Source organism: Lepidochelys kempii, chromosome 8 (assembly GCF_965140265.1).
Source record: "Lepidochelys kempii isolate rLepKem1 chromosome 8, rLepKem1.hap2, whole genome shotgun sequence".
Classification (NCBI taxonomy): domain Eukaryota; kingdom Metazoa; phylum Chordata; order Testudines; family Cheloniidae; genus Lepidochelys; species Lepidochelys kempii.
Window position 1 is genome coordinate 95,706,981 of NC_133263.1, and position 14,739 is coordinate 95,721,719.

Below are 14,739 nucleotides of genomic sequence, written 5' to 3' on the forward strand. Positions count from 1 at the left end.
GGCGCGGCGCCAGTCGGGCTCTGGGGGCGTCGAATGGCGGGGGCGTGGCCTAGGGCACGCGGCCGTTGGTAGGTCGCGAGCCGGAGGATGGCTCAGGGGCAGGGTGAGGAGCCGGGCCTGAGCGGCGGGCGGGATCCCGGTCGGTCCCCGAGCTACCCCCGCGTCCGGCCCAGCCGGGCCCCTGGCCTCCGGGGGCCCCCAGCGTCCTCCGCCAGCCACGGCCCGTGGGCGCCAGCGGCCGCTGCCGCAGCCTCTGGGGGGACCTGGTGCGTGGGGGGCTGGGCAGAGGCGCCCCGCGCCCTGGGGTGCCCACCCCACCTGGGCTATAGAGAGTCCTGACCGGAGCGGGGCCGGGCCCTGCCCCGCCAGCTGCGGAGTCAGCAGGGTTGACAACTTTCTAATCCCACGAACCCGCACACCCCTGCCCCGCTCGCCCCGTCCCCCGTCGCTCGCCCACCCGCGCTCCCCTTCACCGGGCAGGGGGCTTCGGCTGGGGATGCAGGCTCTAGGGTGGGGCTGGGGATTTGGGGTGCAGGGGGCTCTGGGCTGGGGGTTGGGGTGAGGTGGGGGCGTGAGGGCTCCGGCTGGGGCCAGGGATGGGGGGTTTGGGGTGCAGGAGGGGGCTCTGGGCTGGGGCCGAGGGGTTCAGAGTGTGGGAGGGGGCTATGAGTGGGGCAGGGGGTGTGGGCTGGTATAGGAGGGGGCAGAAGGTGGGGGTGCAGGCTCTAGCTGAGGGGGTGGGCTCTGGGGTTGGGCTGGGAATGAGGAGTTTGGGGTTCAGGAGGCAACTCAGGGCTGGGAGTTGGGGTGCAGGGTGCGGGCTCTGGGAGGGTGTTTGAGTGTGGGTGTGGGATGGGGCTCAAGCCTGGGGTAGGGAGTGGGGGTTGTGGACCTTATTAGGGAGTTTGGATGCAGGAAGGGGTTCTGACCTGGGGTTGGGGTGTGGGAGCGGTTTGGGGTGTGGGCCATGGCCATGCAGCTCTTACCTCGGGTGGCTCCCAGAAGTGGCCGGCATGTCCAGCTCCTGGACAGAGGGGCTAGGGGGCTTTGCGCACTGCCTGCTCCTGCAGGCACTGCCCCCACAGCTCCTGTGGGCCGCAGCTCTCAGCCAGTGGGAACTGCGGAGCCAGCTCTCGGGGCAGGGGCCAGTGGCCGCCCCTGTGCCTAGGAGCCAGACATGCCGGCCACTTCCGGGAGCTGTACGAAGCCAGGTCAGGCAGGGAGACTACATTAGCCACACTGTGCTGCTCACCAGACTTTTAACGGCTCGGTCAGCAGTGCTGACCGAAGCCGCGTGTGTTCTGGTCAAAAACTGGACACCTGTCAACCCTAGCTGAGGGGCCCATTTTCAAGCCTGTCTCTGCCATGGCACAGGCTGGAACTGTCCATCCATGAATGCAGAGTTTCTCCCATAATCCTGTGACTCCGGGAGCTGGGGCTTCAAGAGAGCTGCCCTGCAATCTGCCCTGACTCTGGGTCCCACCAACTGGGATGATTAGCTGCCACCTCCCATAGCTACAGAGAGCAGCAGGCTCCCAGTCTCGCCTTTGCCTGGTAGCATGATGGAGTTGCATGGCTGGGCTGGACTGCAGGGAGAAGATGGATTTATCATACTACAGCCATACCTGAATCACAGAGCTGAGGGGCATATTGAACGCCCTCCCCAAACACTGCTCCTGTGTTGTACAGGCCCCTTTTGCCTACTCTCAGTCCAGATTGGAAACTCACCAAAGCAGAGACCTGCCTTCCCTAATGTCTTAGGCTCTTTTCCATCAGAAAGATAGGGGCATAGTACCTGCTCATGCTGAGCACCCATGACTCCTATTGACTTTGCTAGGGGTGATGGATGCTCAGCGTGTTGCTCCCTCCAGCTAGACTGCTAAAATCAGTGGCCGCTTTTCAAAATACTGGCCTTAGTGTTCCATTTCTCCATCAGTAAAATGAGAATAATAATATGTTTGTCACAAGTGTGAAGATAAGTTTTAATGCTCATAAAGCACCATGAAAATGGTTATAGGTGTTAAGTATTCTTCAATGCTGCCACTTGTGGTTTTATAATTTTCCTCATGTTTGAATGATAGAGCCTTTAATAATATCTAGCTCTTATCAAACACTCTTTAACAGTATATGCCAAAGCACTGAGAATAATACCAAGTTTAGCAGTACATTAAAAAGTTATGATGTTCCACAGAGGTCAGTTTTGGGACTTCTGTTGATAGGACATGATCTAGGACTGTCTAATATAAGGATATTTGGATGGGGAGTTAAAGATAATTCTACCAGTCCTTGCCCTCACCTACTTATTCGATCTCTAACCCTGTAGCAACTCTCTTGCTCACCAAAATGGCCCTTCACTCGACTGATTTCACTAAACATTGCTCCCTGTCAAGTTCCAATCTCTAACCACCACCTATATTTCTCCAGCATCGCTTATCTTCCAGCCTCCCAGAGGTTGGACCTCTCTATTAAAAGCTGGGGCAGCTGCAGGCCACATTTTAGAATGTTACTTTTCATGTTGAATACAGCACTTTAATAAAGAAAATAAAGAAGGAGGGGATTTAGAGAAAGATGCAAGATAAAGATGGGACCAGAGCACACCCTGTATTTATCTTTAATGTAGGCCCACAGAGATAATAAATTTTAGGTCACAATGCTCCTCTTTGGTTACTGAAGCTGAGTCTAGGATTTAAAAAATATAGCAATTTATATGAATACTGAGAACATCCACAGTTAAATTCTTTTTTCTGTCTAATGTGTACACAATACAGACAATTATTCTGCTGGGCATAAACCGGTCACCAAACTGATAAGGGGTTTCTTACACCTTCCTCTGTATCGTCTGGTATTGGCCACAGTCACTGACAGGATACTAGACTTTGTAGGGCATTGGTCATATGCAGTATAACAATTCTGTGTTAAAGTAGAGGATTGCAGCCACTAAATGAAGATGGAGCGTTGCTTGTATCAAGTTAGCTGATGTGTCTTCAGCTAGATAAAGTTTGGATGCCTTCTGAATTAAATCTTCAACATATTGAGATGGATGTCTCTAAAGCAGCAGATAGCTAGCACCAGATTCATGTGTGCCTCTTCCTTAAAACAAGTAGCCCTGTGAATGATGCTTGGGTTGTGTTTTGTAGGTAATGAGTGAAAGTGAGGATGACTGGCTCTCTCTTATGCCTACTGAACCCTTGCCATCTCAGTGCTGTGGCAGTGGCTGCAAACCGTGTGTCTATGATGTGTATCAGAAGGAGCTAGCCCAGTGGGAAGAAGCCAAAGCAAAGAAAGACAGAAGCCTCCTGAGCAAACAGAAGGAGGAGGTAGGGACTTTAAAGGCCTTTTTCATAGCATCCAGTCAGTCAGTACTTTTATCACATTTGTGTTTGTAAGCGTTTGATAGCTGTTTGATAGCTGAGGGTGGGGTGATCTATAATGGTCTTTTACTAGAAGAATGTAGACTTCCCCCACAATATCTGCTGTAATGAAAGTTCCGAAACTCTCTGGATTTCATTATGTACCTCATTAAAGTACAGTTTCTGGTACCACTGCAGCAAGCTCACATCACATGAAGGTGATACAATAAGGATAAAGCTTGTTTGTGCAGGAGAACTTTCTTTGGGGCCAGTCTGAGACTGTGGAATGAACTCACCCAGAAAATTAAGGGCCATCATAAACTTCACCATCTTCCACTCCAAGCGCAAGGCGCATTTCTTTGATCTTGCTGTCGCTAACATAAATACATAGCAACATGTAAAGTCCTCTAAAATCCTACCAAACCAAGACACCTTCCTGCACATACGTCTTCCTTTGGGGAGAGGATGAGAGAACAAACAATGCATGACAGGTGTTACGCACATTTTTAATGCACTAGTGAAAGTGTTCAGATATTACAGTGATGTGCCCTGTGTAGAATAGAATAGGTGATGATTCCACAGCATGAGGCAATAAGTTTTTAGGGAAAAAGGCAGAGTGTTGGCATCTCTTCTACCATGATAGCATTCACTGTTCACCTTGGACAACTTTTATTTTACTTCATTTTCAAGTTCATATATTGAGGATAAAAAATTAATATTTGACATAGCATTCAATTATTTGACTCTTCAAAACATAGTTTTATTCCTGTCAAATGCCCTTTCAGATATATCCAACCATGCTGGTAAAGCTGGAGGTTTCTACTAACATAATCAGCAGTGAAATAATTAACGGTGTTGGTTTTTAAAATGGTCATCACTGGAGTTCAGCGCTAAGTCCCCATTAGGATTTTAAGCTCTCTTAGAGCCGTTTCTACTGAACTCTCTCTGCACAGTCAGAAAGACAGCATTGCACTGAGTCATGTTTAGAAGGTTTTCTTCCTGGTCGTAGGATCGGAAATCTAACTTTTTTTTAAAATGACATCTTAGATTTTGAAAACAACACTGCAAAAAACAAACCAGCAGAGAGACCCTTAAATCTGTGCTTTTCCCTAGAGTTTTCAAGGCACATTTTTCTGGGGTCCTAAGTTTCACCAGCTCTAAATTCACACACAAGGTTTTTTAAAAATAAAAGTGAAATAAAGGATGCTGTCCACCCCAGTAATGCTTATTGTTGTTCTTGCAGAGTAGTAATTCAGAATTAAATCCAGATACATTTACTGCATTCAAGATAAGCTCTGTGGAACAGCTAACAGAGGACACCTGCCAGTATACGTTTCAGCTGCCAGGAAATAGCAGCCTGGGATTGAGTTTAGGACAACATATTGTGTTAAGGTACTGTCCCTGTCTCTAATTAAACAGGCTACGTTACATGACTTAACATGCAGTTTGTCAATATACAAAGATTTCATACCAAGTAAATCAGCATTTCTGTGCTTCTGTAATGATACAGTTGAAAGAACTCATGAGTTTAAGTTTGTTAATTTTATGGTGAAAGCCACTCCATAGCTTCATTTTTACCCAACATTAGCTTTGTGTTGGTGGTGGGGAAAGAGAACTAAGGGTGGCTAAGGAGAGCAATTAACAGAAGGAAAAAGAGAAAAAGTAGTCGTTTCAGCAGATGATTTATATCCATGTAGCAGCATGAAGGCAAACTACTAAATCAGGAGTTCAGTGTTAGGCCCTGTAACTTGGGGTGGCTAAGCACAGTGCAATATTGTATCCAAAGTCTGTGTGCTTTGTGGCTGATTGCCAGCTGAGGTCAGGAAAAACATTTGCTCCCCTGGCATAGTATTTGCCAAAAAGGGGCCACATGGGAGGAGCTGTCATCTGTGCTAGTTTCTCATGGTGACCACTGTCAGATACAGAAGAAGGTCAGACTGTAGGCACCATTGATATGTATCAGTTATTATATATTTACTGGATGCTGTACAAACAGTGAAAAACAGCCCCTAGCCCAAACAGCATACAATCCAAATTTACCAATATAGCATTCCTCACGATACTGCACATTCATCTGCTCCACACAAAATGTCTGTTACTCTCCTTTGCCGGATTTGTCTGGGGAAGCTGCATGTGCGACATAGGTGGTGCCATTGCCTAGAGAATTGGAGGAATACTAGGGAGTGTCATAAAGGGTCTGCAGAGAAATCTGAGGTTATTTCAGTCCCTGGATGTGTAGCTAATTGAGGGAACATCTGTCTCAGCAAAGGATGACCCATGGGGAGGAAAGACTGCTGTTTGTTTCAGACAATAGCCTTTGCTCATTGCTCCAAAGAATATAAATCAGTGATTCCAGTAATGGTTTCCTGTACCATCTTTTTTTCTTCTCAGAGGGATGGTGAATGGTTTGGAGGTTCAGAGAGCTTATACTCCAGTTAGCCCTGTAAACGCTGAAGGATACTTTGAAGTTTTAATAAAAGTAAGTAGTCTATATTAGATAAGATTGTAAACAATTTGGGACTCTGTTGGCAATTGTGCTTTGCTGATAAGAGTGGTCATTTCACGTACACAAAACTGAAAGAGAAAAGGTGTCTTGTAAATAAATCCACGATATGCATCTGAGGAAGTGAGCTGTAGCTCACGAAAGCTTATGCTCTAATAAATTGGTTAGTCTCTAAGGTGCCACAAGTACTCCTTTTCTTTTTGTAAATAAATGATTTACAACATATTCCCTATTAAGTGATCCTTACAAAATCAAGGCCAGAGTTTTGCAATTGACTATGGTGGGAATAGGATCAGGGCTTAGTTCTAAATCCTGTCCATTCAATCCCTGGGGGAATGATGCCCCTCTGGTCCTGTTTCACCCCTAAAGTCTGTCATGTGAGTGCAGCGTCAATGCCAATGGAGGATTTTGAAAGTTTGTGATACAGCAGGAAATGAACCCAGCTCTCCTACATCCCTGGTCAATGCCTTTATCACAAGATGAACCTTCAGCAATTAGGCTTCTTGAGGGGTTGTTTGCTTTAAGGACACTTTTCAGGGAAACTGAAATTTTCCTGCAAAATGTGTAGAACCATAAAGCATCTGTTTTGTGGTCTTCACATTTAGAAACTGATACTGAGACCTGTTTGGAGTGAAATCCTGGCTCTATTGAAGCTAATGGCAAAGTTCCAATTGACTTAAACAGGGCTGGGATTTCACCCCTCGACTTAGGTGGAAGTTTTGCCTGAATAAGACTGTAGGACCAGAGTCAGCAAAAATAATTATTTTGTGAAGGAAATCAAAATCAGTTCCATCTTTCTCGTCAAATTTACATATCTCTGCTAATTTCTGGGGGGGGAGGATGAATTTTACTCCACGTGTAAAATTCTGAGAGCTACAGCTTCCAGGCAGATTAGAGTACAACCTCTGCCTGTCTCCCAGGAGTTTATACTTTTGAGGATTTATTATTCATTTGTATGATAGAACGTAGTCCTTTAGAAATGTGTGTAGCTTTGATAAAAGACATTTATGGGTGGGTTATTTCACTATTGTGGCAATCGGGGAAAAGTGCTACATTTGAGGTGCATTAATAGGATACATTTATAGGTTGACTGTGAAATTTCATGTATACGTGCTTATTACACAGGTTTTGCGTTTCAATAATAATAGTAATGATTGTAATAATACCTTTCCTTTATATAAAACCTTTCATCCCAAAGGGAACTATAGTGATTCTCTGGCAGTAATAAAAGACCTGCAACACCTCCTCAGAAAGTACCCATTTTTATAACTTGCTGTGTAGGTTGTAGTATATTTCACACTATTCAGGCAATTTTGGGAAGTACTATATTATTATTACTGTGCAATCCAAGTACAGTTCAAACCCCTCTGTTTCTTATTGTTACACTATCACGTTTATGATATTACAGTTTAGAGTGAGGGAGTTGCTATTTACCATGCATAACCCTCTGTAACAGGGTCAGCCACCTTCTGAGCACTCCCCTTGTGGCCTAGGGTTACTCTGTTTCCCCTTCTTCGGGGCCCCTTAAGAACTGCACAGTTCACAGTACTTAAAACAGTCCCCTTCTGGGATCCAATTTATTCAGTCCTCAGAAACACATTGCCCTCCAGGCCCCAACCCCCATTCAATATCTCTCTCCCCTTCAGTAGAAAGTCCCCATTCCTCTTTTCCAGAGCTGGGTCCTAATTTAACAATCACTCCCGTGCTTTACTTGGCTGGAGTTCATCCTCCTGGCTCTGAGTTCTCATGTTCCCTGCAAGAACCTTTCCTCACTCTCTACCACAGCTTCCTGCTGCCCCTTATAGGGGAATCAGCTGTCTTTCTCAGGGCCCACAGCACAGGTGGGCTGGAGCAGTTCCTTCAGTAATCAGAGTTGGCTAGCCCTAGGCCTCTAGTCCTTAAGTGCCAAGCCATACTTTTACACCCTTCTGTAAGTAGTTTTATAATGTTACAGTTTCTTTTGGTGTAAAACTGAGTGTAGAAGTTTTCACCCCAGGAGATATTTTTTCTTTTTGTTTACAAAAATTAATTATAAACCAGTTCAGACATTTCTCATTTAGATTGAGAGGGGATATTTGGGTGTGGAGAGTGTTTCAGTTCCAAATGCTTTTCCCCCAGTGCTGTAGGGAACAGGAAGTAAATGCTAATTTGCTACTGCCTTATACCTTGTGTTGCCATTTATGCTTGTGGCAGGTGAGTGTAAGATGCTTACCATACAAACCGTTCTAATCTGATAACATTTTCCACCCACTGTGCATAGGTGTTAAATGACTACCCAAGATGCAAGCCCCATTGAATGTAAAATGTCTCTGATAGTATCTTACAGCATGGATGCCACTAGGGATAGTAACAGGACTAACTGGATGATCCCATGGTTTTAGCGTTTCCCTTTGTGTCCTCCTCTATTGCAGGCAAGCTCTGACTCCTGTCAGTAACAAAATAACAGTGTTTTCACAGTGGTTTTGTACCCGTTAGGAAAAAGAGCAGTTTTTGTGAATGCCTTTTTTAGTGAGGTCCATGTCAATATTTTTGTAAAATCTCAGAGCATCCTTTCACATTCAGATGATCTGTACTAAAAATACCCATTTTAACATTTCAGATGGGAAACCTGACTCTGGTTCAGTAGTTACTTGCTGTGCCATTGTAGCATCTGGGAGATCTGAAACAAAGTATACAATATGTGGTGTTCATTTGAATATCAATACCCAGAATGCACTTCCAGCTCCCAGTCATTTAATAACCATGTTACGTGGCTGGGTTCTGAGCTCTGGAGAACACAGGAAAGCTTGCTGTGCTTTTGACTGTGAGGAGTTCTTCTTTGTGTGCTTTGTAAATGAGAGTTCTGATAGGCTTTCGTAGCTTCAGAAAGCGTAGGCTTCATAAGTGTGTATTGTGTTTACATTATATTCAAGCTGGATTTAATCCAGTATCATTTCAGTTAAATGACTTTGCTACTGTTACAAGTTTATATTATTTTGCAAATAGAACAGTCATTTTTTAAACCCCTGAAATGTTTTCCCCCCTTTTGTTTAAACAGAGATAATTTTGTAATTAACTTTAAGCTGGGAAACTTTCCAGCAAAGTATAATTATTCTTTCCTTTTGTGTGATTTTTTTAAATAGTGCTATGAGGCTGGGCTAATGTCACAATATGTAAAATCCTGGATTGAAGGAGACACAGTCTTTTGGCGAGGGCCATTTGGAGGCTTCCCATATAGCCCTAATCAGGTTAGTTATATAATAAATACAGAATGGCTCAGCACATGGCAGCTCACTTTGTGTAATGTACCAAAGAGAGATTGTCAATTAGATTACTATTTTGATTATTTGAAGGATTTACACATTTACTGTACAGTGCTACAGCATTTGAAGTTGATTGGAGTAAATGGATCTTGTTAGAATGCAAAATATGTAAGGAGGAGGGAGATTATAAAACACTAGCAAGGGTTGCTGACCATCCTTTTTATTAGTGTTGAAACGAAGAAACCTGGTCAGAGTTATCACCAAAAATTAGTGCAAATTTGTTTTGCATCACTTTGAACTACATTGATGTTTCAAGACCAAGTTTGACCAGAGCAGAGGTGTCAAACTCCTGGTCCCAGGGCCAGATCTCAAGCATTTGATATATTTATGCGGCCCATGACGTATCATCAGATTATGCAGACTTCAGTGAGGTGTGCAGTTTTATGTCCATGATGCTGCAAATAGTGATCCCATGTATGGATGCCAGACCCCCAGCAAAAATGACTATATCAAATTTTGGAGAGATTTCCCACAAACATAGGGACTGTTACTTAATCCCCACCTTTTTGATGAGATGTAGAATTGTGGCTCTGGTTGTTAGAGATCCCATGGCACTTGCAACGTAGGAGTGTGAAAACCCCAGGGATCTGGCCAAATTCCAGGTAGAGCAATTAGATTCTGCCTCCTGAAATCCCCCCTGCTGTTTCAGTTGGGAAAGTTATTCTTCACTTCTCCTTCAGAACTCGAGGATCAAGTTTATGCTGGATTGCCAGAGGTGACTGCATCCTAACAGAGGGTGAATCATCCCTGTAAATACAGCTCATAAAACACATTCTGACCCTTGGGTGAAAGTCACCATAGAAGCTCAAACTGTTTATTATTATTTGTATTATTTATGAATAATGATAATAGATGGAAAATATTTTATGAGTTCTGCTAACACCTGAAAATAAAATTCCCTTTTATTTTTGCATTCAGAGCTATTTGTTACCAAAATACAACAAAACTTATCTTACTTTAAAAGTGGATATAGCTCAGCAATTTAAATAGGTCATTCACAATAAACTGGACAGTCAAAATATATCGCAAAATAGTCCCAAAACACTATCTCTGTACCCTGCTTCTAGCCTGCTCAGCTAATTTACCAATTCATAAATTAGAATAGGTTTTGCAAACTGTACCACGGGGAACCAGCCTTACTGGTACCCTAGGCATCTATAGGACCTGGTTTGAGCGGTGCTAAGCACCCCTGGCTCCCACTGATAGCAGTTCCAAAGAATTAGTATACTGTATAAATCAGTGGCCTGTATAAAAGGAAGCTGAAAGTTTCATAGCACTTAGGATAGATTTGTTCATAAAAGATCGGATCCAATTTCCACTGAAGTCAATAGGAGTTGGAGTGGGCCCTTTAGTTTGCAAATCTATTCTCAGTCTAATGGAGCTTTGGGCTTTGATTTCCACAGGCCACTAACTTTTCTGTTGGGATACAGCTCAGATGTCCTCAATGCAGCTCTTGAATGAGAGTGATTCATTTGGCTGTGAGCACTTCATCTGATTTTGTATGGATTCGTAGGATTTGCCATTATCAGATCTGACCTGGTAGTTCATCCAGTCCGATATCCAGTCCCTAGCCATGGCTAAAGGGGGCAGGCCACCAGACTGGGAATCAGGAGACCAGGGTTCTCGTGACATGCTGTGCGAACTCGGGCAAGTAGCTGAGGTCCTTCAGCTCTTCTGAAAATCAAGCCCTCCTCATGCCTGAACTTCCTAATCTATAAATTGGGGATTATAATGCTCACCCATCTTTTGTATGTGCTTTGAGCTCTGTGGATAAAAAGTGGTAAGTATTACTATTATTTGTTTGGAATGTCCACTGCTGCTGAGGAAGGTAGAGAACTTCCATAATGCACCAAACAGTTGTACAGAGAAGGAAAGAGTTCCTTCCTGCAGCGGTCCAAACCACAATCTACAACATGTGATCTGAGTGCTTTCATCTTTATCTCAGGGCATGTCTACAATGGAAATATAAACCACTGCTGATAAGGGGTATTGGCAAGGGGTGCAGCTGAACTGAGGCTCAACATGTTTTAGCTGAAATCAAGGTTAAAACTCAGGGGTATGTTCATATCCAAGAAAAAATCGTTTTCATTTGATTTTTTTTTTAAATCCTGAAAATGTTTCTGTTGAGCTTGGGTTTTGTAAAATCTTGCCTTTGAAAAAACTAAATTTTGTGCGTAAATGTACCTGACACAGTCCCCCATGAGAGAACATATCTGATATTATAGGCCTGCTATCGCACCCTTTCAGAGGAATGGAGTAATCTAATAGGTTTTTCCATTTCCAATTACTATAATCCAATCAAAATCCTCCACTTAATTTCTAGTATGGAGAACTTCTTATGCTTGCCTCTGGTACTGGCATAGCACCAATGCTCCCCATCCTCCAGTACATAACAGAAAATGAAGATGATGAAACCTTTATAACCCTGGTTGGTTGCTTCCAGACTTTTGAAAATATTTACTTGAAACCTCTTCTCCAAGATCAGTCTCGATACTGGAACGTCAGAACATGTTACGTCCTTAGCCAGGTAACATTCTGATATAAATACACTCATCCCTGGGTTCTCTGTGGTGAACAACTCTCTGCCTTCTCTGCTTTTGCCTCAGTGTTATCTAAGTTGATTGCTTACCAGTGGACAAGGCCATGTGTTGATCCAGTAGCATCTGTCCGATAACATGTTCTTAAATCCTGTTCATACTAACTAGCAGACTTTCAACTGTATCACTCATTAGTTGACCTGTCTTCACAAAGGTTCTGTTAGGAAGCTCCCATTGCCCTGTGTCCACCATGGAATATTTTCCCCCTCCAAATTGATCATTGCTGCATCTGAAAAATTGTATTTATAAAACTCTCAGCTCCCTGTGAAACTCACAATAAACAAACTGCACCCAAAGGATCTTCTTTTTTCAGCACCCATGCATTGATTTGTTAGCTCCTTTCATTCGCTGCTCACATTCATTAGCTAGTTTCAGTCATCACAAATGTTCACTGCTAGCTTGGTGTCTCACCTTACAGCATGTATCCACCCAGCTATTCATCAACTCATCTCACGCTGGAGTCCTCTGATGAAGCCAATGTCACGTTTATGTGTAAAAATGTTGGGGCCACATACTTAAAGTTGCTAACTATACCAAATTCATGGACAAGAGCCTACCTCTAAAGTAGCCTTCATTTTTAGGGGCGCAGCTCATTTAGTCTCAAATTTATGTACATTCCACACAAATCTGGTGTTCCCTCACTTTTATTGTTGAAAATTATTAACATCAGAAATAAAGATTCATTGCATTCAGATTGTAGAAAGTTGTTTATGCTAACAGTGTGAATCACACAGCATTTTAAGTTTCCTGCATGTATAATTTTTTGTGTCCCTCATTGTGGAACTTTGGGTCCCACATTTAGCCAGTTTGGGCAATGGGGAGTAGAACTTACGACCTTCTGCTCCTAAAAACCTTTTTGCAGGGCAGCCACCAAAGAATAAGATGGTCACAAACGTTGAGGAGGTCTTGAAATTCCATCCTGTACAGGACAGTGGTGCCTGTTTGACACTAATCAATACATGGCAGTCCATACTTTTTTTTCTCTTATCTTGTCTCATTGTGATTTCCTCTCATAAGAGGTTTGTTCTAAACACCAAGTTGTTCAGCTTCCTTTTCATAATTCTATCTGTCTACTTATCAATCAGTTTTATATGGTTGCCCATCATGGTAGTATGTGAGCACCTTTCACATAAAATCAATAACAATAGCAAAGGCCCTAGTGGACTTCATGGAATATCTGGCATTTCTCCCTTTTCAGGGTCAAAACTCTGCTTGGGGTAGGGTTTTATTTTTGCAGAGGGGGGCTAGGGGGTTGGGAATAGAGGGAGGTTTTCATATTGTGAGTGTCACTTCTGATGGGAAGGCTGACTCAAAGAGGAATGTTTTGCAACATTTCCTAAAAATGGTCAGATTCTGGATTTGCCTGATCTCCTCTGAAAGATTGTTCCACAGCCAGATCCCCTTGACAGAGAATGCTTTGTTCCCAGCTCACACTTGATTCATCCTGGGCTTTGTGATTTGCATTGTCCTGGAAAAGCACAGCTGTGGCAGTGGTTCATTTACATCAATTATTGACCTGGAAGAAACCACCTTGATGCATTCCTGAAGGGTAAACTTTCAGATGAAACACTGTCAAGGGAGGTCGGATGTTTGGTCTAAGCATTAACTCTTTAAAGTATTAATCATCCTTTTTTTCTAAAATAACTTGATACAGTGTAAACTTTTTGCTTTTCCAGGAATCTTCCCTGGAAAAACTTCCTTGGAGCTATCAAGAAAACACACACACTGGCCGTATAACTGAGAACTTGATTAAGAAAATGATAAATTCCTGTAGAAGAAAGCCATTTGTGCTGATTTGTGGCTCAGTAGCATTTAATGAAGATATGACTAGATGTTTGAAAGCCATAGGACTCAAAGAGGATTCCTATTTTGTATTTTAGCAGTGTGTTCCAGACCTGCTTCCTCTGAAAAGAAGTGCAGACCAAGCATGCACCTGTTTGCTGTTTCCTATGCAAACATCAATTTGAACTTGTCCTTTGACCAGTTTGGGTTTCTCGTGCATATATTTTCATATGTTTTTGTATAAAATATTTTATACAGTGTCTTTAATATAATTCTTAATATATTATTTTAGAAATCCCTACAGGCTAGCTGACAAACCATACTTGCTACAATAACTTGGCACAGCCAGGAAAGAGAAGAATGATAGTGGAAGCAGTAACTCAGAGTTTCATGAAAGAGACATTTAACATTACTTTTACCTCATTTTTTTGTGTCATCACTTTCATTTTGTAATTAAAAAGTAGAAGGTAAGTAACTCTGCTCCGATCTGTGCATCATTGTCATGGCACTAACACCCTGAAAGCCATTTGGGTCTATCATGTCACTGTGCACTATTGGGAACTCTTAATCCAGAGGTTATTGCCATAAGGGACATTAAGTGTATGTCTACACTGCACAAAAGACCAGGCTTTGATGCAGGTTTGAACCTGAGCCCATTCCAAATCAGTCAGATTCAAGTCAGCAAGCAATCAGGACACAGGTCCTAGGACCTTCCTAGGGCGGTGGGTCAGAGCCTGACTCCTGTTGTGACTCAAGTCCAAGCCCTCTCATTTTGCAGTGTGAACATAGGTCAAACCGAAGGTCTGTGTAGTGTAATAGTATGGATGCGTTAACACAGCTATGAGACCTGGATCCAGCAATTGTAAACCCAGGTTTACAAAGCAGTGTGGATGCTCAAACACGGGCTTGGAAACACTGAGTCCACGAGCCTGGGTCCCGGAGACCCAGGTTTACAATGCAGTTAGACATACTCTAGTACTTCTGGTCACTGTGCATTTATGGAGCCTTGCCTCATGATGTATTGATGCACTGGTATGGGTTTGCACTGTATACCCAAAAAATGTAAAATCCTTTATCATTTGTGTACAACACTTCACATGGAGAATAAAAATGTATCCTAAAAATCTATTTGAGAAAGTGTGTGCATGATGTTCTAGCTGCTGTTAAACCTCAGTTTCTCAGGGATGATGATTATTTGCTTTTCT

The 14,739-nt window shown here is 43.2% G+C and overlaps 1 protein-coding gene across 7 annotated transcripts; it reads left to right on the forward strand.

Moving 5' to 3' along the window:
* Positions 1-22: 22 nt before the first annotated feature.
* CYB5RL (cytochrome b5 reductase like) lies at positions 23-14,660 on the forward strand. Of its 7 annotated transcripts, none has more exons than XM_073358261.1 (7): positions 23-68; positions 3,138-3,317; positions 4,594-4,742; positions 5,742-5,829; positions 8,976-9,080; positions 11,479-11,682; positions 13,429-14,660. In XM_073358261.1, exons 2-7 carry the CDS (start codon positions 3,141-3,143, stop codon positions 13,630-13,632), a joined length of 927 nt encoding a protein of 308 aa, XP_073214362.1. In that variant the 5' UTR covers positions 23-68; positions 3,138-3,140; the 3' UTR covers positions 13,633-14,660. The 7 variants fall into 7 exon arrangements, with proteins under 7 accessions (XP_073214362.1, XP_073214368.1, XP_073214361.1 ...); XM_073358260.1 differs by having other exon boundaries at positions 36-103; XM_073358264.1 differs by having other exon boundaries at positions 36-103; positions 11,599-11,682.
* The last annotated feature ends 79 nt before the right edge of the window (positions 14,661-14,739 follow it).

Coding starts and splice junctions, on each gene's coding strand:
- CYB5RL (XM_073358261.1), top strand. CDS start 3,141: ATGAGTGAAAGTGAGGATGACTGGCTCTCTCTTATGCCTACTGAACCC. Junction 5,830..8,975: donor ACTTTGAAGTTTTAATAAAA/GTAAGTAGTCTA, acceptor TTTTTTAAATAG/TGCTATGAGGCTGGGCTAAT. Junction 11,683..13,428: donor CATGTTACGTCCTTAGCCAG/GTAACATTCTGA, acceptor TTGCTTTTCCAG/GAATCTTCCCTGGAAAAACT.